The 25,537-nt window shown below is 42.5% G+C and overlaps 1 protein-coding gene across 1 annotated transcript; it reads right to left on the minus strand.

Moving 5' to 3' along the window:
- Nucleotides 1-19,955: 19,955 nt before the first annotated feature.
- Nucleotides 19,956-21,578, minus strand: MSC (musculin). Its single transcript, XM_057426115.1, has 2 exons — nt 20,871-21,578; nt 19,956-20,090 (listed from the first exon to the last, which is right to left on the minus strand). Exons 1-2 carry the CDS (start codon nt 21,561-21,563, stop codon nt 20,004-20,006), a joined length of 780 nt encoding a protein of 259 aa, XP_057282098.1. The 5' UTR covers nt 21,564-21,578; the 3' UTR covers nt 19,956-20,003.
- Nucleotides 21,579-25,537: the final 3,959 nt, after the last annotated feature.

Here is a 25,537-nt window from a genome sequence, read left to right on the forward strand (position 1 = left end):
GTAGTGCTAAAAAGATGTGAGGCTGCTGTGCGCTGTACAGGAGGAAGGGGGGTATAAAAAGTCCGTTCTAACACCAGAACTAACCAAATGAGGCCATACTACTATTTAAAGCGGATACTGTGATTAATTAATACATTTATGACGGTTTTAGAAAATATTTCATTTCAGGCATTTTACCTCTGTAGGTTCACTAGGCAACAGAGTTCCCTCCTTGTAGACTGCACAATTTGTGCATGAAGCCACCCTACCTTAAATACAGAGGGTAAAATACACCCCACAGAGTCTTTTGTGTTTCCACTTCGGAGGGAGACTGGAAGATCTAAACCTTAACTGCCCCAACTGCCCTTCCTTCAGCCTTACTCCACTCCCTCCATACACCCCCCCCAGTCAGTCATGACTTTTATTAGAAACCTGTTGAATCCTAACCCCTTCTGTGCTGTGCAAAGTAATAAGACACTCCATAAATTGAGGGACTTATCCCTTTTTTTTTTCTGCAGAACTTTGTTTTTACTTGCCACAAAATAGCAAATCAGGGAAAAAAAAAAAACAAAACCAAAACACCAAAACAAACAATACCCCCAAATCAAAGTTATCTGTTCGGGTCATTAACTTTTATAATTCTTCCTGAGAAATGAAGCAAAATTAACTTTTTTCTTTCTTAGGTCAGATGAGATGATCATTTCTATGGGGATTTCCTAGACTTAAGTCTCCCTGTTTTCTAAATTTTGTCATAAAGATGGAGATATTGAATGAAGAGGGTATATGAAGAGTTTTCTGTTGATAGTGACCTTTTCTCTAGCTCTAGACTAGCTTTATGCTGGAAAAGACAAATTCTTAAGGGAACATATCTAACAGCTGTTTCTCTGTGTAACTATATGATGTATTATGACCACTATGTCTTGTATCTACTCCTCAATTAACTCATTTTTGTTAGGCTTCTGGCTATTGACCCAAATTATCATCCTTAATTTCATTCTAAAAGCTGGTAGATTGACTGAATAGGATTTCAGGTGTTAACAAAAGTTAAAATGGCAGATCCTTAGGAAAGAAGCAGTCAAAACAAGCTAATAAATCTATTTCAAAGATAGGCTTTGTGCTACTGAATAAAGATCAGAAATACAAGATGTATGAAAGAACCAACTCGCACAAACCCTCTGAATACCTCAGGCAAGAATAGAAGATCTTGTTTGGTTTGTCGGGGTTTCTTTTTGCTGTGGTGCTGAGCACAACTGAGTGAGGCACAGGGGCAGAAGATATTCACACATAAGATGCAGGTAGGCGAGTAGCAGAGCTGCAGTTTAGGCAGTGCACCGAACCTTGACTTCACACCCCTTAAGACCTGGCCAGCATAGCTACGGAAACTTGGTGGTAATAGGTCATTATCAGATTACCTCCCACCTTGAACCAGGGGAGCCAGAAAGGAACTGTTGAATCACAGTTCCCTCTTTGGTCTTCTAAGGCAGAGACCAGTCTAAATCTAGACCCGCTTTGGGAAAATATGAATAAAATGGCAAAAAACTGCAATGGCTTGAGCTTTCTCACTGGGAAAAGAGTTCCCCATGCACACAGCCCTTCATTTTTTCCCAACAACAGTGTCAATTAATGTTCTGTACAGCTAAGCATTTGCTTTAACCACACTGCTTGCAATTAGCAGTGTCTATTAATACTAGGCATCTGAGACCTGCAGGGTTTGAGTAAAAAGTGCCAGGGCTCAAGTGTTTATGAGCAGTTCATATACAGCAGGAAATTTCTTGTTTTTCTTGAACAGTTGTCCTGTCTCTACTTGCCAAAAACTGCACGGTGAATAGTCATTACCCAATTTAATAGAGATGTGGGCTAAGATTTCTGCTACCTGGTTTTACACATAGGCTGTGGTTAGAGGGGAAAACAGAGAACAGTCTCATTGCTTCTATGTTGGTATGTAATTTCAGTGAAAGCAAGAAGTTTAAATAAGCTACTCTGTCTACCATCTTAAAGTAAGCTTTTCAATTTTTTGCAATGCTTTGGATTAGTGATAGATTGGAACAAATTCTGCAGATCCTACCATCATCAATTTTTGTGTCAATTCAAATGCTACCAGGTGAATTTTGCCTTTCATGTATATGTTTAATTTTGATTGCCAGTATGGACTTTTGCTTGATATTTCATTTTACAACACAAACAATTATAAAAGAGGAGCTTTGTCTTCTCCCTCTCTTTGTTGTATCTTTAAAAAAAGCCTTCCATACCTTCTTAGTACTACATTTATGATAATTTTGAAATATTGGGTTTTACTCAAGATAAGAATGAGTTGATTCTAATTCACCAGGAACAAAGTAACTCCATCACTATCCTGTTTACCCATATGCTCTACACACAGGACCACAGACACCTTATGAAGCCAGGCATTAACACTGTGCTAACAATTTGGTATATCATACTGCTGTTTGGTTTTGCATAGTTTCAAATATATGTTTTGAGTTTGTTTTGAGTCTGCTCCACAGACTAGGAATTAGGTGAGTGAACAGAGCTCAGCACACAAGGCTCGGGGCAATTTACTACGTAACACAATGTTCCTTAGAAAACAATGGCAGAAACTGAAAGTTTCCTGAAGAGTGAGAAAGACTATCTACAGTTTCGTTTTATAAAACTCAGCCCTCCATCAAAATATCTATTTATATTGTACAGATAAAGCCTATATGGAAAAAGGATTTGCTGTAGTTCTTTGGGTTATGTTTTTTATTTCTCTTTACCTTACATCTGAATATTTGGAGTTGGTCCATTCTGATTATTTTAAAGTCTATGATTCTCCATATGTAAAAATTCAGGGAGGGTTTTATTTCCCCCCAAGCTTCAACAATAGTCATGTTAAGAGTTTTCAGTTAAAAATTGTGTGGAACATTTCCTTGTCCTGCTGAAAGAAACAATAAGTAATATGTGAGGCCATTTGCTATATGGCTGTCTAAGAAGAAATTACTGAGGCACAGATTAATTGTATTCATTTGCAGGTTAGATGTGGTCTCCTCTATGTATGTCTTCTTCCCTGAAAACAGGCATTAATCATCTCACTAAAGCCAGATCAATATGAAGATTTGATGGCCCTGAGCACAGCTGGTCACCGAAGCAGCTTCTCCTGCATTGTTTAAGAAAAGCTGGATTTATATGACTGGGTAGATTAGGAGAAAGAGGTGGAAGATAAATTAGCTTCAGATTTGTGTCTCATTCCTGGCAGACCACAGGGGGCTCCAGGGATCAGTGCCTGAGGGTAAGTGGATTGAGGATTAGTAAAATAGCTGGGAAAGGACAAAAGGAGGACTTACTTCTTCCATACACCCAGGGAGCAGTGAAAAAATAACCCCCTACTTTCAACTTTCAACCTAATTTTTCCTTCTACAAAGTTCCTGGAAAGCACACTGTGGTGGGTGCAGGAGAAGACTTGAGAACAACAACAAAAAACAAAACAACAAAAAACAAAACCCAAAAACTAGCAAAAACCCCAAATCGAATGAAATAGTCAAGGTCTACTGAACAAAGGAAATCCCAAAAGTCAAGGCTTGGATGACTTGGCATAAGGCACATATTTTAAATAGCTGCTGCAAGAAATGCAAAAGGTAGTGGTGGATTTGTCATCTCTTGCTGTAGTGAGATGGGGACCAATTCCTCTCTGAAACATAGGCTTTAGTCAGACTAATCTCTGTGGAAATGGAAGTAAGTAGGAGCCCATGATTTATGAGAGATGCTAGTGTGCCTCTTTTTTTTTAATGTAAACTCTTTAAAGTTGAAAGATATGGTAAGAAAAACCAGACAGTTTCAGACTGGATAGATGGTATTTGCCCATGAGGTTGGAGGATGGAATTGCTTTTCCCTTTGAGATTTTTGTCCTCCCTGAACTTAAACTAATTCTAAAGGGAAGGAAGGTTACAAAGGTAAAGAAAAATATTTGGAAGATTCTTCAGCTTTCAGAAGTAAAAAATAGAAACTACAAACACAAATCCTGTGAAGTGTCAGACTGCATAGAAAACCCAATAGTTTAAACTTAGAAGCAAACGAAACTGATACAAAAGGCACAGGTAGCTAGCTGCAATAGCTTTCCACTCCAGCTATAGCACCAAATAATTTCCATTTTAGCTTCTCAATGGCCTACAAGAGACTGGCAGACTTTCTGGTCTCTGAAGCCACTATTATAATTAAAAGTAATTCAAATTTCTAGTAAAGACAGCATGGATAACACTTCCTCCTCCTCCCTGAAGGTGGATTTTGATGTACATTAGCAGGTGTTCTGAGATTACTAAATTGGCATAACTGTAATTCATCAAATAAAGAGAAGGCTCAGGTATCAAAATAGTACTACAAGCACAACAAAAAATCCCTTAGCCTTTAAATTTCTGTAACTCATGAAGTCTTTTGTTCTTAAAGTTGCTTCATGCGAGGATGGAAGCAGTAGGGAAATAAATCTAGTTGTCTGACTATGGATTAAGACCTGGAATGTGCAAAAAAAGACATTTTTTATGCCTTTGAACACTTGAAAAGCACAATTCCCCCAGATGCCAACTGCTGGGCAACTGAAACAATTTATCTACCTTTATCTTTTCTTTTACTGCTGTGTAATATATTTCTAAGTTTCATACATGCCAAATAGAGGGATAAACATATGCCTTTTTTTTAAAGAAGATATATTATTTTATATTATTATGTTTTGCATGATCTATTGTGTGGTGTCCCTGCGCACGGCAAGGCAGTTGGAACTAAATGATCTTAAGGTCCTTTCCAATCCTAACTATTCTAAGATTCTCTGATTCTCTGATTCCATGATTCGATGATTCTATGATTTTATGATTCTATATAGCAATATCTGACGTGATATAATAGCAAACATAGCATTGTGTAAATTTAAAGAATAATTTTGACAAGGATTTCACATAAGCAAGTGATTGGGATACCAGAAAAGTTTCATTACTACTTTTAAGTAAGGTACTTTGGATTCTGAAACACTGAAAGGCTGTTTTTCAAAGCAAATTTTCTCCCACTCACAAATGAAATAGTTTTCTCACTCCATTGATGTCCTTACCAAGCATATGGGCCAGATAAAAAGGAAGGGTGAAAAGTGTACAGGTTTAGACTGGCAATTCCACACACTGTATTAAAACAGAACATTGTACACTGGGTTTTGGTAGTTTTGGTGATATATGCAGGCACTATGCATCTCTATCCCCTGCATTTTAAGTACTTATTTTGAAAATATGCTTTTTATTTATTCCATTTGATTAGGGAAAAGCTGTTTTCAATTCTTCTGGAGGTTTCAATATATTCTTTCTCAGATTTTTTTTTTCTCTCCTGAATGATGGGGTTATCAAATTTAGTATTAGCCAATATTTTAAAACTCTAAAATAAGTGGTCTTGAATAAATGTTGCAAATAAACCCAGTTGTGGTGTAAAACTGTAACTGGCATGATTTCAGGCAGAACAACATTACACCAAGCCATGAACTGTGGCTCGTGTGAGTTGCATGGTTTAGTCTAATAGAGAAAAAATCATAGCTCATTTTACCTTAGGTTTTTAAAAATGACAAAATATGAGCATACGAGTGTTCAACACTACCCCCTTACAAAGTTTATGTTCTACTCCCTTTCTTTGCTTGAATTCTTCCAAACTTCATGAAATAAGAGCCAAATGATTGGGCAAATTACTTCAACCTCCAGTTAAACTTCACATGTTCATATGCTGGTTGTACCATTTTTCCCACACAGCCAAAATGCATCCTCTTGAAAGATATTTTTCACTACAATAAATTCAGTCTCTGCAGAAAAATGCCTTCACATTAAATGCCTTAAATAGTGAATTGCCAGACATAAAGGATAACTCTAGCTACAAATGAATGTAAAAAAATGTTACTGTTAAGCTTAAAAAGGTCATAGAAGTACATTAAAGTTCTAGTATTATTTGATTTGAACGCATTTGTCTACACGTGCTCATGCAGGTCCATATACCAGGCACATTAGCTACTTGGGGTTCCTGATACGCAACTTCACCAAGTGGCTCTAGAGAGAAGACAGTGCATCCCTTCTTCCCATTCCCAGCAAGCCAGAGGGAAGCTGGATTTCACACCCCCACTAGGGTCTTCAACGTTTACCTCTGGGACAGCAAGCACATGATATTCTCCACCAGCGCAGTGAAATCCTACCACATTATGCTGCCACATTTTGGAAGTGTTGCAGTTTGGCAGTATCACTGCTGACCTGCAAGGTTTAACAGATATATGCAGGTTATGCCTGCCCAGTATAAATAGGGAAGGTGCAGTGTAACCGAACTCAAACTGCATAACTACAATATGTCAGCAAAATAATTTACATTAGTGCCAATGACTTAGACTTTCTTATTAAATCTGAGGGTATGAGGTAGGTTTTGCTTATTGAAACCCATCCTTTCAAAACCTCATGCTCTTATACAAGTTCACCACTCGTTGTATGTGCGTTAAGACAACTCCACTGCTTTTTAAGGCCGTTTTTGAGGGCCAGCAACATCAGTACTGTTGAGTAAAATATGGCAAGTGCCCGTGAAGTAAAGGGGGTAACCTTTTCTATTTTTAAGAATGAGACACCAGAGGAAAAAAAAACAACAAAAAAACTAAAAACTAAAAGCATCCAAAATAGGTGCTTAAATTAGAAAGGAAACTATTTCCTATACAGTCAGTCATGAAAAGTAGATCTGTCTGGAGGATAAATCAGCAGACTCCAGTTTCTCTGCGAATGATCATAGCTGCTGTCTAAATGATATACCTGAAAATAGAAGGGGTGCATACTCCCCATAGTTTTGAAAGCAAAATATTGGTTGGTGACACTTTACTGGAAACTGGCAAACCACATTGTAAATTTACAGTTTGATGTTTAGAGGGACAATTTTTTTTATAGAAGCATAAAAATTTCAGTGAAAGATTTTTTCTTTTTTTTCTCACTGACTTGAATGGAATATACACAATCTGATACACAAATGGCTTCTGAAATAGTGCAATAATGTCTTGTAATTTTTTCATCACTTCAGTTATGCACAGGAACAGGTTTATATTCTGAGAACCCACTGGACATGAGGTACTTTCAGCAGCCACAGTTTTAGGATGTTCTACTCTTGAAGAACTGAGCTGAGATTCCACAGCTAATATCTTGAATATCATACTGAAATCTTTCTTGGCCTTTTCTTGCTTTCTTGGATCAAAACCGAAAAGAATAAAGATTCAACTGAGCATTAAATCCCACAGCAGGATTTATTACAGTGGCAGAATGATTGCTTCAGGCAAACTGAAATACCAACATATGTAAAAAATCTCTGTTGTGTTTAGCTTATGTATAGTCCTGAATTATAAAAACTTATTCTAGGATAAAACGTGCTTTTATCCTGGGGTCCATTGTGTATGGTAACATAGAACAGAAATGGAGAAACTGGAACTGGGAGGAACCATGTGTCAGAGATGTGGGACCCTGGGGTGATACACTGATTCAGAAGTAATGTACTCTGTCCCTTACCAAGATGAAGACTTGTCACCTTCTCTATCCCCAGGAGTACACCTAAGAAAACGGGAATGTAAATGATGATTCCATATGTCATCAGACACCCTTAGTTATCAGTGGACCAATGCTAACAAGATACGATGAAACAGATAAGAGGCTTTTACATTCTGATTCACCTACCAGGGAGAGCAACCCAGCTTTTCACCTCTGAGTATTTCATAGACTATATGAAGTGGGCGAAACAAAAGGCTCTGACTACCAGCTCTGCAAGGGCTGTTGCAGTCTCAGACAGTCCAAATGATTTGTCCAAACCTATTGACTATAGATTTAATCTGCAACTCTGCCTGCACAGATTTCTCCTTTTTGGAAGACTGTTTTCTCTAAAGCAAGATGAAAGTAGTTTGTTAATGAACCTGTCACAGTCTTTCCACTTCATGCTAGGGGAATGAGTGCTGGAAAATCAGGAAAATCATAATTAAAAACAAAATATATTAGAGAGGCAATCATCACCTCTCATCTGTGTTCTATCTGTGCTCCCACTGTGCAAGGAGCATTATTTGCTCCATACAACGAACCTGTAGAAGTGGTTTTTAGAGTTTATTTTGTCCAGGAAATTGCTTTTCAGAATCAGGAACACATTCCTAATGGGACACAGGTTGATGTTAAGCACTATCAGGGCAAGATGAGTGATGAAGTGGGCCCTGTTTTAATAAAAGCAAGTGGTAATAGGACAAGGGGGTATAGCTTTTTACTGAATGAAAGGAAGATTTAGATTTTACTGAAAGAAGGAAGATTTAGATTAGGTATTAGGAAGAAAATCTTCACTATGAAAGTGGTGAGGAACTGTAACAGTTTGCCCAAGGAAGTTGGGTTGCCCCATCTGTGGCAGTGTTCAAGGCCAGGTTGGATGGGGTTTGGAGCAACCTGGTCTACTGGAAGATGTCCCTGCCCATGGCAGGGGGTTGGAAACAGCTGATCTTTGAAGTCAGTTCCAACCCAAACCGTTCTATGAGTCTATGTTTTAAATCTTAAACAAAGGCAAAGTAGGTAGAAGTGCTTTTTCTCAGGAGCTGAACAAAATTGTTTCTGATGCATTAAAATTACTTTTTTCACACCAGTGAAAGTTTTCATGCTGGATCACTACTACTAAGATGACCTACAAGAGCAAAAAGAGATAAAATCTGAATGTGCTAAATTCTTAGAATGAACCCTATCCCACTAATGTCAAAAGGATTTTTGACAGCAAATTTTCATCCAAGTCAGTATTTCATTACTACATTTTCCAGTCAAATAGATTTTAGCTTATCTGCTCAGAGTTAAACTGAAAAGGTGAAGCTACAAGGAGACACCTCAGATTTCTGGGATGGTTATTTAATAAGAAAGACCACAGAGTCACAGTAAACTGAAAAGGTGAAGGTACAAGGAGACAACTCAGATTTCTGGGATAGTTATTTAATAAGAAAGAACACAGAGTCACAGTAAACTGAAAAGGTGAAGGTACAAGGAGACACCTGAGATTTCTGGGATGGTTATTTAGTAAGAAGAACACAGAGCCATAGTAATTCTAGGAATCCTTATAGTGCCATTTCCACGCTTTCTACAGACTGGTACTGATCTGATACCAGTAGATTTTGCTAGCTTAAGTCACTATATCTCTGTTGAATCAGTCTCTGGATACAGCAGGAAGAAAACACTTCTATATTTTTTCTTGATCTGACACAGATCTTCTGGCTTAAGAAGATCCCTCCTCTACATTCAGACTGTATTCTGTATACTGTGTTTGGAGAGAGAAGACTGAAACCACTACCTAGGATGAGCAGCTACAAAGTAGGATAAGTCGTAATAAAAGAAGTTTTATTTATTTAATTCCTGTTCAGGCTGAGCAGCTGTCAGGTAGGACAAGTAGCAATGGGCCAAGTTTTATTTCTTTCATTCCTTAGTTCTTAAGGCAATAATGGGAAGAAATATGAAGTGTCTTGTGCATTTGCTATGCTGGCCATTGTTGGAAAGTTGCCAGCTTCAGGTCTGTGGGAATGGATGAGGCTTACATTCCTATTGCCTTGGCACACAGCTGAAAACAGCCACACTGTACAGTGCACTACTGTGATTGACTCCTATCCCTCCCAACCCACACATGCCCCCTGCATTGCTACTGCTGTGTCACTGCAGTTGTCCTGTCCACAACCCTTTTCAGGGCTGGCTTTGAGAAACTATTCCTCACTGGATGTTGTGATCACCTGAAGTCAAGTCAGCTTAATGTTTCCTCTCACAGTACTTTATTTGGGTATAAAACCAGTATTTAGCAATTAATGTGTAACACTGTTTACTCCATTAAAAATTTCAGAAAGTTATGCAAAAGTGTTGTTGATTCAAGCAGGCCTTTTGTACTGAAGCCACAGAAAATTCTCTTTCTCTCTTATCTAAGGTGAAAAAGGAGAGAAGAACTAAAGCAGCCGGTCTATAAAAACATATACACAGATTGTCCTACTATGACTCTCAGTAATTAGAGAACAAACTAGTAACAAAATATTGCACTGCTTTAATTTTTATTTTTTATTTTCAGGTTTTGGGGATTTTTTTTTGGGGGGGGTGGTGGTGGTGGTGGTAGTTTTTATTTTGTCTTAGAAGGTCTGAATGGCCTTTGGAGCCAAGATATGCCCAAATGCCATCGGACAAGTGTGGTGCAGAGAACTTAAAAGGTCAGTATCACATAGCCAGAAAACTAGAACACCCCTCATCTCATTCCAACTGCAATATGCAGCTATCTTTTTCCATGCTGACCGTTTCAATCTAGTCTACAAGCTTTCATTACTTACCAAATAAAACAGGCAATGTAAATAGACAAAGTGCATCAGAGGAGCCTGCGCTGAAAAATATACCCCATGGGCAAGTGGCAGAATCCATGGTCAGCCACAGCACTGTGTCCCCACAAGATGTTCCCAACCTTCCCAGAGGAGATGCAAGACTTCCCTACAGCTATAAACCAGACAGGGATGAGCTCTGGAGGGGTGACATGTGTTTTGTACACACCACAGTGACTCCCAGGCAGACGCATGGTGCTAGACAGGCCCATAGGTGCGAGCTGGACAGTGCAGCCTGGGAGGCTCTTTCACCTTAGGATCACAGAATCACAGAATGGTTTGGGTTGGAAGGGACCTTAAAGACCATATGGTTCCAACCCTCTGCTACAGGCAGTGACACCTTCCACTAGACCAGGTTGCTTAAGGCCCCATCCAACCTGCCCTTGAACACTGCCAGGGATGGGGCAGCCACAGTTTATCTCAGCAACCTGTGCCAGTGCCTCACCACCATCACAGTAAAGAATTTCTTCCTAATATCTAATCTAAATCTACCCTCTTTCAGTTTAAAGCTGTTCCCCCCTTGTCCTATCACTACATGCGCTTGTATAAAGTCCCTCTCCAGGTTTCCTGTAGGCCCCTTTTAGGCACTGGGAGCTGCCCTAATGTCTCCTGACGCCTTCTGTTCCCCAGGCTGAGCAAGCTCAGCTCTCTCAGCCTGTGCCCGTAGCAGAAGTGCTCCAGCCCTCTGAGCATCTTTGCTGCCTCCCTGCACCTCGGAGCGGCGGCCACCTGGTGGCGCCCGCGCCCCGCCTGAGGGGCGGCTGCGCTGAGGCTTGAGGCGGATCTGCCTGCCGCGCTCGTTACCTTTGCCCCCCTTCTCCACCCCTACACAGAGCAGAATCCGGCTTTTCCTCTGTCGCTCCGTCGGGCGGGTCGTTGCCCGCTTTCCCTTTCCTGGTGGCGGCTGGAGTTCAGGCAGGAGGAGGAAGGGGACAGCACGGGCCCGAGAGCCGGTTCTGTCACGGTCTGGGAGGCAGCAGGAAGCGGGAGCCGCCGGCAGGCGCCGGGCCCGGGGCTGGAGCGGGCAGCCCTAGCCGGGAGGGCGCTGCGAGGCCGGGGGAGGTGAGAGGGGGGCACTGTGACGGCTTTAGAGTGGGACAGGTGTGCCGAGTGCCTTGAAAAGAGGTGCCCGCGCCTTGCGGAGGGTACATGGTAACTTATGCTGGTGCTTTAGAATAATGATTGTGTAAGAACGTATCTGAGAAATGAAAACAAAATAGCTTATAACTTCTTAACACACAGTGAAGGCCTGAAATAGGAAATTAGGGTTGTTACGTTGCTTTGATGCTTCTTGTACAATAACATTTTACTGTTAAACTGCACTCAGAAAAACTGGTCTGCCTTCGTTCGATCCCGTGCTAGGCTTGCCACTGACTTGCACACGGAGGCATATATTATGAAGGGGCTGGATGTGAAACCTTAGATCACTTACCTGTTCACCAGTAGGTCTACAGATTAATGTCAGGATTTTCATTCATTTAGCTCCTGATGTTAACATCCTAATCAGATGTAAGGCTTCTTTGTGCTAGATACATAAAAATGAAGGGAAGCATGGTCTTTGCCTAGGTAAGCTCACAGCCCAATCTAAACCAAATACAAAACACAGGAGGTTCCGTGAATGAAAGACTTCAGTTGATACACAGAGGCTATGTCTAAACTACCAAATAGCGTAAAGGGCTGTTCTTTCATTACCAAGATTGTCCTCTGAGTTTGAGGCCAACTGTCCTAGGCTATCTTGTGTCTGCTTATGGACATACTGCTTATGTCTGTGCACACTCAGACTCCAGAATAAAATGGCTTGATGTAAACTGTATATTGTGAATGATCCCTATCCATTGCTGAGCTATGGATGTAAGCTATGTCTTAGCATTGTTTGGGAGAATGGCACACAGCCCACACCAAAACCACAAACCATGCAGACACTTCTCCAGCGGTGCAACAAAACAGACACTGAAGCTGCACTGCCCAGGAATACTCCCTGACACCCTTTTTTTCCCACTTGTGCCATCACCATGGAGCAGGTTTAGTGTAGGCAAAGGTACAAATCGTAAAATGGGTATGTGAATACTGTGTTTCAACTCAGACTGAGTCTAGATGCAGTTCCTTTACATGGGGAGTGTGGGAGTGGAGATTCTCAAGTGTCAGTCAAATCCTTGGTACCTGTTCCAAAACTTGAAGTGGTGATCAAACTGATGGGAAGTTTGGCAATACCAATGGTGTTAATAATGGTGTTAATTTATAGTAACTGCTTCTCTTGTACAAACTAAGGCTATGTTCAGATGATACAGTATGTACAGTTTATGGAGGAAACCAGTGTGTTTTTACTGCCAGTGAGAGAAGGCAAAAAGCATAAGTAGGTTTACCTGCAGAGTTGTTCCATCCTCATCAGGAGGGCTATATCTAGCCTAGAAGGGGATTTGTTTTCTTCTCTGTGCAGCCTGACAAACAAAGCGCTTAATGACATAATTTGCATCTCAAGTTCAGGGTGAATTATATAGAATGGAAAAGAAATGTGAAAATGTTGTACCCTGAGATGAAGGAACTGTTCTGGATTGTATCACAGGATGAGCAAATGTCTCAAGCCAAGTTACTATGAGAAGTAGATTTGTACCAGGTCCTGCAGTTACGAGTGTTTTATTATGATTAATGGCTTGAGAAATAATCTTCAAAGCACATGTATGACAGAGTCACGCCTTAGCCAGTACAAGACAACTCAGGCCCTTCTTTTAAGAGTTTCAGGTCATGCTTCATCAACATCACTGTCATCCCATTATACTTTAAACTCTTAATCCAAGTATTTTTGCAGGCAGTCAAATTTTATACATATGTCTCTCCATGTATTTGCTGACACCAATTTTTAGTTATTTTTGATGGATGGGGACAAATTTACTCGAGGGGTTATTCCTCATTATGGTCTACCTGTACATTTTGGTCTGTTAGCTTCTGTCTCCAGTTTCTCTTATGTGTAGAAAGAACTTCACCAATATGGCAGTTCAGCTTTAATCCAGAGGCCCTACAATTTTCTCTTTGTTTTCTGTCCCATGTCAAAATGTCATCTTCTCCAAATGCCACACATTTTGCTCTGTTTCCTATGAAATATAGTAAGAATTGGGCACAACCCAAACAGATGTGACATGTATTCTTCCTGTGCTGAAACCTGGCTGTGATTCTGAGGTTGGGTAGCACCAGAGATCTCCCTGCATACAGAGGGGTGGTCTTTTGTAACTGCCACCGTTCTACAGCTATCCTAACAGGCCTTGCAAATCTCAGGCATGCCCTATAGGTAGCATGAAAATGTCACACCCGGGAATATAATGTTTCCTCAGGACTTCCTAGGAAATAGCAGTGTACTTCTTATCATTTTGCTGCCTTTGAAGTTACTGATGTCTCACTGGGACCCAGAGGAGGAAGATGAAAAGTGGTTTCCAGGGTGGACACAACCAGTCTGATCTAAAAGAGATTAGAACAAGTCATGCAAGGCACTCTCTACTGCTTGGATCAGGAACCACAGGTTGCTGCCTGGAGCAGATGACTTTAGTATGTGTATTCAGTATTGTCCCAGAAAGGATGCAGACAGGTCCAGACTATATGTGTGCCAGAGTACAGGTAAAAAGATTTTACATTAACCATCTTTCCAAGATCTCTCTTCTAGACAGTGGAAAACATGTACGTATGTTTATTTTGAGGGTGGGATGAGACACTTCTACAGAAATCAGTGACATTGCATTTGTTTTGGTTTTCCCCATAGCAACCACAGACTATCTCTTCTGATGTCTTTTCTTGAGGCTTCCCAGAATATTGACCTACTGCACTCCTCTTCAGCCATCTTCATAGTACAAGAGGAACTTCCTGAAGAAGTGAATCACAGGACAGTTGCAATCTTTCAGCTCCCTGTTGCAAAAGCCTTCTGACTCAGTTTGGTCCCTTTTCCTCTAGATGGCATGCCCTCTTGATGGTACTGAGGACATGAACTGATTTGAACTCCATACTGCTTATGTTCAAGGAATACAGTAGTTCCTTGTGCTGTTACAGTCTTGATTTTCTATGAGCATTCATGCCTGTGTTTACTTCTTATCTTTTACTGACTATGGGATTTACAGTGCTAATGATGTTGCTTCTGCCATCACAGCAACTTGAAATTAAAACTAAAAAGTGCTCTATTTGTTTTCAGGATTATCATCCATTTTTCTTATTCTTCTTGTTATGATGACAATTCCTATAAGCTAAAGCTGCTGTTTTTCCATCCCCTTCATGCACGCGATGCTAGCTACACAGGCCTTTTTAACCTCTTACAAAGTGATGCAATCCTTTGCTCTTGTGACTTTTTGTCCCAGAGACTGAATAATTTGTTTGCTTGGATTGGGGTTGTGTCTGGGTATATATTCTGACTCTCAGCTCTGCCTACTTTGTTGTCATAGAATACTTTTCTTGTCACATTTTGAATTCTTTTTAACTGGAAATCTGAATTCTTTTGCACAGTTTCACCAGCATGAGCAGATTGAGTGATTTCCTTTGCTTGCTACATTCCAATCACATGATTAAGCTTAATTATAGTTGTTCTCAGAGTCATCACATGTTTCTAACCTCAGATCCTACCAGACTGCCAACACCCCAACATTACAGGAGTGATTCTTCAGCCCTCCATCAGCCACAAGTTTTTCTCAGTTTTGCCTGTATTGCTGGATAGATCCTGCATGAATCATTTCAGCTGTCTTAAGTTTTGTAGAAATTTTAACTCTAGTAATATTCTGATGTGCTTCATTCTACTTTTTCAGTCATTTTTTACTAATTTGCATTTACAAAGTTTTCAGAGCCAAGGAAGAAACTGAGACCTGTTTCTCCTTAGTACCTGAATCCTAACCATCTGGCACTGAGGGACCACAAGTCTCTGCGTAATGTAGCAACTGATCCCAATGCACACTTGTCAGAATATATTAAAAATGCCGACCTAGGTATTTCGGGTTTGGAAGGCAGCTCAGCATCAGTCCTCTGTGCACTGCAGAAAACATCTGTGTGCACATCTTTCAGCTGGAGTAGAGTGTGATAAACACTGCCCAGTGGTGGAACCTAATTTAGATATAATTGCTTTTAGTCTTGGTGAGAGTTTGTGCTGCCATACCAAATGCAAATTACATAGAATTATCTATGTGTGGAGAAGTAAGTATTAGAATGGCCAGCTTTTTGTGTTGTTTCATTCAAATAATGTAATTTTATTATTTGCTTATAATATAAGGTTATTATAAACTTGTATTAGTGGGTAGCTGTAAATCCCGCTTATTCCTTTTTATCTTACTTGTCTCATATAAAGTTAGGTCATTTAAAACCTGGCTTTATCCCTCCCAACATTAGATATTTAACTAAAACACTAGATGCTTAACTGAGTCATGCAGCTTGTCACCTCAGGGTCCTTCTAGAGTCAATGAAGAGAGACAGAGTAACTTTCATGTAGAAACTGAGATCTTAAAATTAATTCCTATAACTCCCACTTTTACATGAGAAACCCCTATGGCAACTGTACTTCTTACATAGATAAACTTTGGATTCTGAATAAAAACTGAAGTTTCTCAGCTAAGTAAAGGTGACTGATAGTTCTTTAAATAGTGCACGTGTAAAGTCATTAAATGGGAATGGTACGGCTTAAGTATTTCTTAGATGCAAACTATGTTACTTTTGCTCAGATCAGAATTGTTAACATTTTCAATACGGAGGATGTGTTTTCGTTGTGTAAGCATACACATGTATTGGAAAGGAATGGTTTTACAATGGAGACTTGAGCTTTCTGGCTAATGATCTATTCTATCAGAGTCCCACATAAAATACAGACAAAACAATTTATATCAGCCTAAAGTCATAAAAATATTTTTGGGAGATGAGTGTTTCTCTTTATATATGAACTGCCTGCCAGGAAAGTCAGTGCAGGTATTCTGCCTTTAAGATTTCACATGAAGCAGGTCTCAGCTGAATATGGGTCACAGATGAATTAACATTTTATTTGTAAAAGAGCTTTAGCAAGATTTGTATACCTTTATGGGATCAAGATGAGTTCCCTTTGTACTTTGTGCCAATGAAACAAAGATATCATTAATGTAACACAAAAATCATTAAGCATATATTGCCAAATCTGATAAAAATGCGTGTGTTTCTTACCTTCTGTGCTTGTGGACTGTAGAAATGTGAAGTAATTTTTCATTTTTAGTCTCCCCTTCACCCAGCTCTGTAACTCATACCCAGGCAAACAAAACACTCATAACTTAAAAATGAAATCAATTTACTGTGTCAGGATGGCAAAAAAAAAAAAACAACACCAAACACAACAAAACCAAACCAAACTAAAAAAAAAAAAAAACAACCAACCAACCAACCAAAACCCAAAGTACATTATCTTTCATCTTCTTATGGATTTTGTTAATGCTTAAATATAGTATTTTAGAAGGTTTTGGTCACCTTATTCATATAAAGCACTGATCTAAATTTCTTCTGTTTGTGAGTTTAAAAAAAGTATTTAAAACTGCATGCATGTATTTTTGGTGTGTTTTTATAGGTGTAGGTGACATAATATATGATCTACCTGGCACTCATCTCAGGACAAACCCACAAGGAGCCTGCTCAATTGACTGAGCTTTTTCCTAATCACGTAACACCTCTCACTGAGAAAGAAGAAGAAAGATTAATTTACTTTTAAAAAATAATGTTTATGAACCCAAGGATTAAGATTAATGGTTTAAAATATCATATCCTTGTTAGGGAAATCCAAACATACCTCATTGCCATATTAAGATAAATAAGTGTACACTAGTACATGTATCTCTGTATAGAGGCATTTAAAACAAATAATTGAGCCTTACATAACATTTGCTGTCTAAAAGCTGTAATTTTCTCTCCAGATTCTGACCTGAAATGTCACCTGTGGCCATTGTATACTTCTGTTCTAAAACTACTGATAGTCTTTTGAGGCACCATCATCATCTTGATGTACCTATTACAATAACAAATACTGTAAGTGCATTCATTATTTTATGAAGAAAGAATTTTTATGTATTATGTAGCCACAAGATAAAAAAACAAAAGTATTTGAGAGCATGTAGTACAGTGCGTGGATGGAAGCAATACTGTTTTTTTCTTCATGTTACCCTTCTTACTTCCAATTTTGACCTACTGTATTTACTTAATATAACCATTTTGGATTTGGGAATTTACCTTGAGTATTTTTTTCCATCATTTCACATGGACCTTTCTATACTGTTAAAAATTCTCCATGCTTTCCTTGTTTTTCCAGTCTCCCAGAGTCGTTAACCAATTACAGCTGGGATCAAGGCCAAAACCAGCCATGTATCACACTGAGATTATCTCAAGTGGCACCTTAGTTAAACTGCTGAATAATCTTTTCTCTAGGGTTCAGATAAACATTGGTTGAGTTGTCTTATACCTTATGCCTTTCTAAAGGTCATTCCTTTTTTGACTTACTGTTCATATTCTTTTCTTTCTATAAAGCTTCCTAGAGAAGGTTAGTTGGAGTCATAGAATCATAGAATAGTTAGGGTTGGAAAGGACCTTAAGATCATCCAGTTCCAACCCCCTGCCATGGGCAGGGACACCTCACACTAAACCATATCACCCAAGGCCTCGTCCAACCTGGTCTTGAACGCTGCCAGGGATGAAGCATTCACAACCTCACTGGGCAACCTATTCCAGTACCTCATCACCCTAACAGGAAAGAATTTCCTCCTTATATCCAATCTAGCCAAATCCTACCTCAGCTACATAACTATAAATTGGAATAGCCCCCTTTTTTTCACAACCTTTCTCTGGATAAAACTAGAAGGTAAATTAGGTTATGGTCTCTGTACAGCTCTCCCTCAAATCACTGAAAGCAACAGTTTCAGCAGATTCTGGGCTGAGCCCTCATTTTATTTTGCAGTGTCTTTGGACTATTTTACACTTCAGAACAAGAAAAAAAATTTTTGCAGTTCATCTAGTTGAAAGACATTACCAATAGTCAGTCTTGAGCTTCTATGCAATATTGCAAAACAGAAATCCATAACGTGGGATGACCTGACAAGAAACCAAGTTAAACTGGTCCTCCCTAAGAAAATGTTTCTTTCTCCTGGCTGCTTAAATGAAGAAGAAGAGGCTTTTTTTTTTTTTTTTCTCTAAAGCAATTCATCCTTCTCCCTTACTGTCAGTTAACTGCTGATGGAATATTTTGAATAAAAGAAAATCTTATTTTAGGAATTTTAATCTTAAAACAGGAAAAGTCTGCTCCCAAGCAGGAGAACTCAGCTAATTTTCCCACTGCACAAATACAAATAAAAGCAAAATAGACTACAGGTGGAAATGTAAAATGACAGCAAAAGAAGCTATTCCATTGTCTTTCATGCTATGAAGCAGAAAAAACTACTGACATCTATTTCTTAATCTACATTTATTTTCCTGATTCACTTAAGAAACTATGGCAGTGAATTCTCTTGTTAAAATGTGATTTTTCCTGCTAGTTCATATGGTACTGTACCTCTCATGGCTGTTTTAAGTGTTCTTATCTGGCTGTTGCTGGAGATGTAGCTGTTCTCAAGAGTTGAAGAAGATAACTGTGTTTACAAAAGCCAGTTTCAAGAACATGCATTACAAAGAAAGTTGTTGTATATTGATATATTATCAATACTGACGCAGCCACACACTATCACAGTACCAATAAGTCATTGTAACCAAGCTTTTAATGTCATTTATAAAAAAATAGAGTTATTTACATTTGCAACTTCTTTAATGGCATCCTTTTTTATTACAGCATTTGAATCAGTGAAGAAATGTCACCAGAGCTCATTTGAGGATAAACTTTTCAAAGATAAGCATGACAGTACAGGGAAAAATGTTTAAGACATTGTGAATTCTTGTTACTTTGCAGCAGCATACAAACTCACACTTTACAACACATGCACCCTGGCCTTATGGTAAGCAGAATTCCCTTCTGGATTAAGACGAGGAAACTGCCACATTTCTAGGGATAGTTCCACACTCTTACATGTGGCACTTCAGGACATAACCAAAGGAATTATTTTTGTTCCAATGGACAGAATGTAGCGACTTAACACATTTTTTTAAGAAAACTCTGGTTAAAAGGACAAAAAAAAAAATAAAAGTATGACTATACTTACTGCATAGTTGCAGTAAATCAGATCCATGAATACAAAAGCCATCAAAATATATTATACATCTGAGTTTCAAAGCTACTTTAAAATACTGCTTTGCTTTAGAATACAAATAATACTGTTTGGGGTTAGTTTGTAGAGTTGCATTTTGGTCCATGCTGTTAATTCTATACTGTTATATTCTTCTTCCATTAGTTCAAGAGCCTCAGAACAACAGGTCCTCAGGCAGTGGCAAGAATGATGAAGCCAAATCTCAGGCTTCAGCTGCTGCAGTCAGTTCATAAAAACTCTAATTTCAATCGCATCCTTTCTTTACTGCTTTAAATAAACTCCCCTCAAAACTCTAAGGGAAAAGAATGTCAGGGACACGGATTTAACACTGTTAGAGATGGGGGGTTGTCCCCATCTAATCTTGAGCCGATAAATCACAGCTCTTAAGAATATCCAGTCCATACAAAGGAAAAAAAAAAAAAAAGGATCATCAGCAACAACAACAACAAGAAAACAATTTACTGTGACTATGCGGTAGTTCCACATAATCTGCTGGCAGTAGAAACTTCTTTGCTGTCAGAGTCAGGTCTTCCTGAAACCACAAATGGCCAAGTCTGTAAGCAAAAAAAAAAAAGAAAAAGAAAAAAAAAGGTATTTCATATTAAAAAGAACGTTTATCCTGGTATGAAACTGGAGCTTTATTACTGATAGATGTCTAACTCTGGTTCAGTTGCAAACACGTCATCGTGTTTTAGTCCCTGTGTGAAGCACAGAGAGAGCAGAGTTCCTCTAACAATTTTTTTCATTATGTTTTTCATTGTAATTATATGCTGTGCAACAGGGCTGCCATGATCAGCAACAAATCGTTCTTACAAAAAATGCAACCATCCCCTTGCTTTGCAACTGTTTGCATCATTTTATAAACAAAAAGCACATAAAGCGTCAAATCCCAAACACTGCACCACATAGGCAACCGTTTTACCGCTGTGGCACGCATCAGGCACTAGTTGTGTACCGATGAACTGGCGACGGCGTGCCTGTGCTCCAAGCCAGCCCCCAGAGCAATTACTCCTTTTTTCTGACATTAAGCTTGCCTAATGCCCGAAGAATTTATTTCTTTAGGGTCCCCTACGCCGGCTCCCCAGCACGGACACACCCGCCATCACCCTAAAACAGACCCGCCTCTCGGGTCTGAGGAGGATTACATGGATTTGCGAAACGGTCAGGGCCGCCCCGCGGCTCCTTCCCTGGTGGGCACGGCCCGGCGGCGCTGCCCCGGGAGGTGCTTTGCGGAGTGCCCCGAGGCCTCCCCCATTAACCCCGCGGGGACCCCCTCGCCGCTCATTCGGAAGGCGCCGGAGCCGTGCCCGCCTGCGCGCCCCTCCGCACCGTACCAGGTTGACGGGGTGAACGTAGCCGTTCTCGTAGCGGTCCTCCTGCAGGAGCTGCCGGAGGTGGGCGATGTAGCTGGACGCTAGGCGCAGAGTGTCCAGCTTGGAGAGCTTGGTGTCGGGCGGCACCCAGGGCAGGCTCGTCTTCAGCCGGGAGAACGCCTTGCTCAGCACCCGCATCCGCGCCCGCTCCCGCGCGTTGGCCGCGTTGCGCTGGGACTGCTTCCCCTCGGGCGGCGGCCCCCGCGGCCCCGACACCGCCTTCTTGCCCCCGGGGCAGCCGCCCCGCGCCCGCTTCCTCTTGCAGCCGCTGCCCGCCAGCCCCGCCGAACAGCTGCCCTCTCCATCCTCCTCCTCCTCGTCTTCCTCTTCCTCCTCCTCCTCCGCCGCCGAGGAGTTGTCCCCCGAGGGGTAGAGCTCGCCGCGGGGCTGACGCTTGGCCGGCGGCGGGTAGTCCAGCTGCAGCCCCCGCAGGTCCATATCGGGCAGCTCGTCCGCCTCGCTCCCGGAGCCCGCGGACATCGCCCCGGGAGGGAGGCAGGGAGGCGGGCGGTCCGGAGGGGGCGGACGGCCGAGGCGCGCCGGGGAGTCGGCGCTGCGCCGGTGCCGGCGGGGAAGGGGGGGTGCGGCGGGTGCGCGGAGGGGGATGCGCCCCTCGACAGTGCTATATATCTGGGTGTCCGCGGAGCGAACCATCTGCCGGGCGGAGCGGGGGAGTGGGGGCACAGAGGAGGGGTAGGACCTGGCGGATCCCCGAGCTGGGGGCGGCGCTTCTCCGCGCTGGTCCGCGAAGACGAACCTGTATGGAGGGGACGGGGATGTCTCCAGGTGTATGTGTGCCTTGATGAATAACGCCGCCATGCGAAATGAGCGCTTTCCAACGGCGACAGACCCCGCTCCTCACCTTGGAGGGCGGAAAATACCCGCGGGGCTCGTCCCGCGAGCGCTTTTGCAGGGAGAGGGGCACCGCTCGCCCAGCGGCTGAGGCTGGGCTAAGGCTAACCGCAGCCTGGGGCTCTGCCGCTCCCAACCAACCTGCATCCATCCCCTTCCCCTCTTGCCTTTCCTTCTGGTCGGGGGATTTTTCCAGCTCACTCAACCTCGCAGCCGAGTGGTGCGGCAGGACGGGGCCAGGTCTTCCCTACCCGCCCTGCTCCGAGCGGTGCCGGTGCCTCTCCCCCGGAGCGGGCAGGGACAGCAGGGTCGCGGCACCCCGGGATGTGTGTGTGGGGGGTGGGTGGTTTGTGGGGAGCAGTGCAAAAAGTCATTGGAAACGCGCGGGCTGTGTTTTGATGGTGTCAGTAGCTTTGGGAGAAGCTACAGGCGCTAGCGAGTGTCCGAAGAGTTCTCTTTCCTCAGAGCAATTAGTTAAAAGCCAGTTAATTGGGCTGCGTAGAGGTCTGTGTCACAAAACAAATAAAACAAGATAATTTTTTGAGGTATTTGAGGGTTGTTTTTCGTAACAAGTTCCGTACTACAGCTTTTATGGAGTTCACGGGAAAGTGGGGTACCCAGCATCCACTGGAAATAATGATATGCAAAGTAATAGGGGATATCAGTAAATAAACAGACAATTTGTGTCCCTTTCATCCCCGAAAAGATTAATTTTTTCCGAAATGAATGATTGCAGTCTGGCTCCTCGCTGGCCTTCACGGCCCTGCCTGGATACAGTTAACCAGGATAAAACCTCACTTCGAAGAAAAGAACCTAATGACTACAGCAGGTGGAAAGAACTTTTCCCTCAGTTTTTGCTCCCGGAGTTTTCCCTTCCATTTCTCAATCCCGGCAGAGTGGAACCTTCCCGGCTGCTGCAGCACAACTTTCCTGGCACCGTCGGCCGCCTTTTCGCCCAGCGCTTTACTCTTCCTTCCCCGCCAACCCTGTGGTCTTACCGAGGGCCACTTAACGCTGTGTAAACCTCGGCTTCACCCGCTAGGGCTACAACCACATCAGAGCCGGGTTTAACAGCGACCTTTCCAAGTGAAACTTGACATTTCTTGAACCACCGAAACAGGCAGCTGATCTTGCAACTGGATCTCTTGAACTTGGTTTGACACTGCGATGCTCCGGCGGGGTCCCGCAGGCTCTACTGTGAAAGGGCAGCGCAGTGGGCTTCGGGCTTGCTCTGCCTCCCCAATTAGCCTGCATTATCCCTACATATATATATATATATATATATATATATATATATAAAGATACTGGAGGGGAAGAGATATAGGTTTACTTTTTCCACCCATCTGGGTTGTTTATACAGGTGCGGGCTGAACGCTTTCCCTGCTAAAGATTAATGGGAGAAAGTGCAGAATTTCTTTAAACAAAGAATAAAATGGTACCCAGTCTTAAAAGCCGCAATGGCAAATCTCACCTTTCGCGCCTACTTCTGCCTCGGTGAATTAAAGGTGACGCATAATGGATACTTCGCCTCATTTAAGGAAAGGATTGGGGATGGAGGGGGCGGAAGGGAGGGGAAATAGCCAAATTCCCAGGTCGTCTTTGCCTGCTTCTTAGTTGGTAAAGGAAATGGGAAGTGCAAAGGAATATATCAGGACTGAGCCTCAGGGGTTACTTCGGATTTAGACCCAACGAAAGTGAGCAGACCTAACTTCTCTCGCATCCAGCAAACTGCTGCGCCCCTGACGAAGATATCATTTTCAGGATGAAGCCTTTGATGGGGCCAGGGCATTACATCATGCTTCCATTTGTCAAGACTTTTATCCTTTCTGCTCTCTGTGTGCCGAGTAGGGAAAACACCGCTGGTATACCCGGGCAGCATTTTACGCCCGTTATCAGGTGCGGCGCATTTCCCGTTTCCCTGTTAAAGGGTAAACCCCAGATGTGATTGATCCATGCCCGGACTCCAACGGCAGCATTCTCCCGGGTTTCAGGGTCCGCCCCTGGGTGCTGTGTGCAGTGCTGGTGCAGCAAAACCCGGCATGTGTGTGAGGGGAAGGATCAGGAGCTAAACCAGCTCCTGCCTGGGAAGGAGCTGCAGAGAGAGCCTGCCCCAGGGGGCTCTGCTTCGGCCACCGCTGTTGGCCCTGAGGCGACAGAAAGCAGATTCTCTTTGTTAAGGGGACATCCCCACTTTGGGGATGCTCACTGGTACGGAGAGTTTTTCCTCACGCTTTTCCAGAAGGCATCGTAGTAAATAAATGTAACCAATCAAAAGCATAGAGTATTCCGTGCAAACCAGGGTTCTCCTTCATTTTTGCAGAGAATGAGTGTGTTTCGTGCAGCGTCTGGGGACCGGGGAGGGACGGCGCGGCTCCAGGCCGGGTGGAGAGCAGATAGCCGACAGGTATCTGGGATGAGGCAGAGGAGTAGAACCCTTTGATTTTCTTCTTGAAGTTTAAGAATAAATTATAGCAAAAAGGAAAAAAAAGTACCCAGAAGCCAAGTCTGTAAAATGCAGGTTATCTCCGAGGGTAGGAGGGGGAGCTGTTAAAAGCCTCATGTCCTTCGCATTCTGGGGTGTTGGCAGTGACAAAGCAGGGTGGAGGAGGGAGATGATGTGTACTCCGTAAAGTGCTTTAAATAAGGCTTTCCTATAGCATTTGTCCTTTCCTCGAGCTCGGCAGCGTTACTGAGTCACTTCGCTCAGACCTAAAAGCGCACTTAGCACTTTTGGGGAAAGACCTCAGTGTAACAAGGGCGGGTTTACCCATTTTATTCATTTTTCGCAGTTGTAAGGAGGGCAGGATATCTGGAGGAGGGGAGGACAGCGTCTGTCAAACGGCTCAGTCTTGATCTCTCCACGAGCGTCTACTGCACACGGGCAGGCTGAGTGAAAGGCTGGCAGGGCATCTGCCGCGAAAGGGATGGATGCTCGGCATTGCTGGTCCTGTAGCAAAAGCAGGTGGATGAATTATAACCTTGGCTCTAGGTGGTTAGATGCCACCTAGAACAAATGAGCCTTTGCATGGCTCTGTATAGCCGGTAAAGGCACCTGGTGAAGGGAGAAGTGTGCGGTGTCCCTCATCTTTCCCTCCTAATCCTGCCTGCATAAACTGCTCGTACCAGGACTGCTGCTCGCTGCAGCCCGTGCCGCGTTGCCCTGTCCTTAACCAGAGGTCTGGCCAGGGGCGAGGCACCGCTAAAGGATGACCTTTCCTGTTATCGCTTCGCAAGGTGGCAGCGCCGTGGTACCCGTGTCCTGGTGCTCCGGCAGCCATCTGCCTGGGGTTGCTGCTTGTGAGCTCCCAGGGGTCTTAGGGACAGGGGTCCTGAAAGCATCGCGGTGGCTGCAGGAACAGCCAGCCCGAGCGGTTATTGGAAATGACTGTTTGTGTGCGTTTGGGGGGGGGGGGCTTGCTAAAAAAAAAAAAAAGTCTTTCCACCATATAAGAAAATTAGAAAATACTCAGTGTGTCAAGCCATGTCAAATAAAGCAAACAGGAGACAAATGAACCCCAGGAAGGAAAATAAAGTTATAAAAAGGTACTTAATAGGGTTTAGTTTGCTTAGTAAGGGCGAACGCACTAAGCCCCAAATCAAGGGACACACGCTCAGTGATTCAGTTGGATATGGGACTTCAACCAGGGGTTAAAACCCTCCTCTGCACGGCCGACACCAGCTCGCGGGCCAGAGCTGCCCTGCTCTGCTCCCCGGGAGGGGCCTGGCGCTCTCCCGGTGTGGCCCCTGCAGCGCTCTCCCTAGTGTGGGGGGAGTCA

Source organism: Pezoporus wallicus, unplaced genomic scaffold, assembly GCF_028554395.1.
Source record: "Pezoporus wallicus isolate ANWC-B61680 ecotype Strahan unplaced genomic scaffold, APGP_CSIRO_Pwel_v1 contig_4131, whole genome shotgun sequence".
NCBI lineage: Eukaryota > Metazoa > Chordata > Aves > Psittaciformes > Psittacidae > Pezoporus > Pezoporus wallicus.